At 36.1% G+C, this 4,875-nt stretch overlaps 1 protein-coding gene across 6 annotated transcripts; it reads left to right on the forward strand.

Moving 5' to 3' along the window:
• The first annotated feature begins 238 nt into the window (after positions 1–238).
• On the forward strand, positions 239–4,517 carry LOC148871511 (SAGA-associated factor 11-like). 6 transcript variants are annotated; one of them, XM_088968919.1, is made up of 5 exons: positions 269–422; positions 1,508–1,672; positions 2,157–2,199; positions 2,597–2,908; positions 4,013–4,517. In XM_088968919.1, exons 2-5 carry the CDS (start codon positions 1,644–1,646, stop codon positions 4,193–4,195), a joined length of 567 nt encoding a protein of 188 aa, XP_088825045.1. In that variant the 5' UTR covers positions 269–422; positions 1,508–1,643; the 3' UTR covers positions 4,196–4,517. The 6 variants fall into 6 exon arrangements, with proteins under 6 accessions (XP_088825048.1, XP_088825045.1, XP_088825050.1 ...); XM_088968920.1 differs by having other exon boundaries at positions 281–422; positions 1,599–1,672; XM_088968921.1 differs by having other exon boundaries at positions 287–422; positions 1,557–1,672.
• The last annotated feature ends 358 nt before the right edge of the window (positions 4,518–4,875 follow it).

Raw genomic sequence — 4,875 nt, forward strand, 5'->3', positions numbered from 1 at the left:
TATAGTTGAAATTCTTCTAGTTGTTTTGAGCCTTAGATGTAGACTAGCTCATTTTTTTTTTAATTTTTATTACCTTTTATTTTCATTTACACATTGGATCCAAATCCATCTGCAGGTTGGAGAACACCCCAAGTATTCCCCAAATGGTTTGGCTTCTGACATGGACCGAAAGATTGGGCTAGGCTTTTTTTTGTTCGAATCTAAATCTAAATGGGCCTAGCCCAAGCCCAAACCCAATATAGCGTATTCTCTCTCTCTCTCTCTCTCTCTCTCTCTCTCTCTCTCTCTCTCTCTCTCCGCTAACCGTGGATCCACTCGCTCACGAACTCTCTGATCGATATGTTCCCAGTTGGTTAATTGTTAATGTTCTCTGGGGCTCTGGTCTCTGTTTTACGCGTTACAGCAGTTGAAAGCACGTTCAAGTAAGAATCTATTTTCTCCACCCTCTAGTTTTAAGACTTTGAATGGTATATGAGATTTGAATTACTTGAGTTGCGAAGGATCCTGTTGTAGCACTTTTTGAAACAGAGATTTGAGTTGCCCAAATTATGTAGCATAGCAAAGCATGCAGTCCATAATTCTTTGGTTTTATTTTGATTTTCTGAATGCCTGTGCTTATTTGTTTCATAGTTGATCTGCTTTTCTTGGTGTTCTTTTAGGTGGATTCATATTGAACTAGTAGGAAGGTCTGTTATGAATTCAGATTTTTTTGTGGGTTTGTTTTGAACCTATCGTTATTTATGGGTGGTTTTGGCCTGATATTTGTCGGTGGATTTTCACCTTTCAGAGTTTAGAGCATTTCACGCAGAAAGGTTGTGGGTTAGGCTTGCCTTCTTTATCTGGAATAACATTCATGTCGTTTTTCTGGGTTTTAAGCGATTGGGTTTGGGAAATTTGGCATAGGGTTTTGATGGACTAGGTTTTGGCTTTGGTTTTGACCCATAAAAGAATGCGTAAAGTCGTAGATCATTTGGTGATCATATTATTGTAGTACTTCCTTTTTAAATCAATGAATTTTGGGTTTCTTTTTATTTCTTCTTTTTATAATGAATGATTTGTTTAGAATTGAATGGAGTGATTATTTTATGGGAGGGATAACAAATAGAAAGGATGAGTAGAAAACAAGTAGTAAAGCAATGGGGAAGCAGTAAAAAATAGAAGAGGGAAAGAAACCCCTACTAAACCAGTTTTTCCACTCTAATTATTGATTCTTTTTTCTTAAGTTCCTTCTATGGTTTCTTGGTTATTTCTTCTTTTTATAATGAATGATTTGTTTAGAATTGAATGGAGTGATTATTTTATGGGAGGGATAACAAATAGAAAGGATGAGTAGAAAACAAGTAGTAAAGCAATGAGGAAGCAGTAAAAAATAGAAGAGGGAAAGAAACCCCTACTAAACCAGTTTTTCCACTCTAATTATTGATTCTTTTTTCTTAAGTTCCTTCTATGGTTTCTTGGTCTTAATTAAATTTGGTGGTCTCTTTGCTATGATTGAATTGTGGTTTAGGTGTGATAATATTGTACTGCAAACATACTAAGGCAGTTTCCATCTGAAGCTTCTGATGAGTAGGCAATATATGGTATATGATTTATGGTAGGCTTGTGAGTTGTGAGCTGAACTTTCACACCCATGTCAGCACCAAATGATGATAATGCATCTGCTCATTCTCAGGTAACTTTTCTTTCTTCTACTTGAGAATACAAATCTCATTCAAGATAAGCTGACATTTTTCTGAGTTTTATGTTTTTTTTTTTTTTCTTTTTTTTTTGGGATAGATTTTGCATGAGAATTGGGAATTTAGGGTGATAGCCTCCCAAATCCTGGTTTTAGTTTGATGATACCTAGTTTAGAACAATAGGTCAGGAGTGAAACTCTGCTCAGTGGCTGGCTATACACATGGAAAACATGCAGATGAAGAGCCACCGTTCTCTAAGTTACACCGAGGAGATCTTTTTTGAAACACAATAAAGAAAGAGAAGATGGAAGGAGAGAAACTTCTACTCATATATATTATAAGAATCCATTCTTTAGATTGTTTTCCCCACCCCTCTTTCTGGATCTCACTCCATCTTCACTTCCTGGACACCTATGATAATGAGTTGGATGGTTGAATAGATCTCCTAAGCTGTAGCTAACCCATGAAATTGCATTGCAGGTTTCCAGTTCACGTGACATTTCATGAGGATTCTACTAACAGGGTGGATGGATTGCTTCAATCTTTTCAATCTTTTCAATCTTTTCATTCTTAATTTAATATTTTTTTCCTGTTTAAATTCTTCTTCATTCAGTAGATCTAAATGTGAAATTGTATACGGTTTAATTATTATGTCTTATACTTATAAAAAAAAAAAAGAAATTATGACCTATATGTGCATATATCTACTTATTTTGTCATTCTTTCTTATAATGTTTTGTACATGGATAGTTTGAGCCTTATTGATATATGACTAACTACTTAGTTCCTTCCTGAACCATTGCTCACTCTTTGTAAGATACACCTGGATGCATAGTCTTAAAGCTTACAGAAGATGGTATTACTAAGTTCACATCTTCATGTTTTTTTTTTTTTTTTTTTGTTCTTGTCTGTGTATGCAGTTGTCATCTCATTTTTTTGCGGGCCTTCTTGACTCCATAATTGTAGATGTTGCATCTGAATGCCACCGAATAGCTAGACTAGGCCTTGATCGTAATTTGGAAGAAGAGGAGGAAGAACTCAGGCTGTCAGCACAGGCTAGGGTGACAGTATCTGATCCTAGTAATAGTGGTGAAGCAAACAATAAGCATGTGGTTGACATATTTGGACAAACTCACCCTGCTATTGCCAATGAAATATTTGAATGCATGAACTGTGGGCGGTCAATCATGGCTGGAAGATTTGCTCCACATTTGGAGAAGTGCATGGGGAAGGTTGGTTTTTAGATATCTTATTCCTTGCTGATATTGTTGTATTGATCACCATGTTAAATATGATGGACTGTTCAATAATACGTCAAACTAATCAAGTTGTTGAAAACCACTTGCATCAGATCCAATGTGAATTCAATAAATAAGCTTTTCTTTTGTTTTTTTTTTTCCTTTTCCTTTCTGTGGCTTTACTGATAATTAGAAAATCAGCTATTTATAAGATGGCTGGGATCTTTAACCGTTGTGATCTCTTCAGACATGATTCTAGATGTAAGACATAAATTTGATGTTCCAGATTAAACCACATATACACATCATAAGCACAAAATGGTAATTGAGGATCTCTTTTATGCAAATGGGATGTGCCATATTCTTGTGTGGAACGATAAATGAGGTTTCCATCCTATGAAGAACGTGTTCACAGTTTCACAAGAAAACAATGAAATGCTTAGCATTTACAAACATTCTTTTCTAAGAAGCTGGAGCTCTCTGTTACGTATCTATTCTGGTCAATGTTTTAAAACGTGGAGGTGTGATGCGAGGCGTTCCACTAACTAGAGGCATGAGGCGTAATTCAGGATGCAAGAGGCGTAAGCCTCCCGAACACAAGGAGGTGTAAGCCTCCTTAAGAGGAGGAGGGGTTAGGGGGAAGGGGGGGATCTCATTTTTCCTTTATTTTTAATAAAAATCTTTTAAGAAGAATAAAAACATTAGTTGAAAGGGGGGTAAGCCACTTTTTTTCTCCTTATCTTTTCTTCCCTTCCCTTCCCTTTCCTTTTCTTTTCTTTCCTTTTCTCTTTTTTTTTTCTTCTCTTTCTTTTTCTTCCCCTTCCATTTCTTTTCTTTTCCTTTCCTTTCCTTTCCATTCATTTTTTATTTTTTTTCTTTTTTTTTTTGGTCTTTTTATATAAGTTCTGCATGAGGTGCATGAGGCATGCGGCTCCAGGCCTTTTAAAACACTGATTCTAATCAATATGGTTCTAGTATGTTCAAGTGTTCACAGAATGAATGAACCAAGCATGATTGATTGTACAAGACATGATTTCTTTCATTTTCTAGGTGTTTTGAAGCCAGTTGATTACTATGTTGGTCATATTTGTTTTCCAGGGTCGAAAGGCTCGCCTCAAGTCAACAAGAAGTAGCAAAGCTGCACAGAACCGGTGTTCACGGGGCAGCCCAATTTCTACCTACTCTTCCTACTCCAATTCCACTAATATGTATCGGATTGCAAATGGAACATCCGGTCCTACAGGTGAAGAGTATGCTGATGGCACCTTAGAAGAGAAGTGACATCCTAAGCAATTGGTCTTCTCTGGGCTTCCATGAAAAATGGTCAACAGAATTGCTTAGTCGTGAGGGAACACCGAGTCACCGACTACATTTTTATGATGACTTATGCTGTGCACTTGTGGGAAATGGAGAAGTAACTAGATCAGTGTGTTCTTGACTTCATATCTAAGTATTGGAGATCCATAATCTATTCCCCCGATAATATTCTCAACCTGATAAATAGCACGACATCCCTTCCATCAACCTTAGCATTGAAATGTGATGAATAATACTTTCCTAATTCATGGAATCAATTATGGGCATATTATGGTAGTTGATGCAACCTTTCATCTTACATTTCAAGAAGATATGTTTTTGTTTATTTGCTATATAGATTAATTGATTGAGTGTTTTGTAATATGAGTAACACGTCAAGACCTAATTTAAACCAGACATCACAGGTGCCTTTTCTATCAGCTTAAGTGGATAACCACATGGTGATAATTTCTACCATCCATTAGTTGTTCACTCGGTTCAGTTTAATTGAGTCTTAGACAATTGTTTAGAGGATTATATAATCTGTAAGCTTGTAGGGTTTTTCATTCTTTCTCTCTTAGTAGCACCAAGCCATCCTGGCCTTTTGAGCTTAATTCTTTTAATTTATGTTTTTGCTTTTTTGAATCAAGTTTTGATTAAAAAGC

This window comes from Nelumbo lutea, chromosome 2, assembly GCF_056320005.1.
Source record: "Nelumbo lutea isolate HS-2025 chromosome 2, American lotus-T2T, whole genome shotgun sequence".
In the NCBI taxonomy this organism is placed as follows: domain Eukaryota; kingdom Viridiplantae; phylum Streptophyta; class Magnoliopsida; order Proteales; family Nelumbonaceae; genus Nelumbo; species Nelumbo lutea.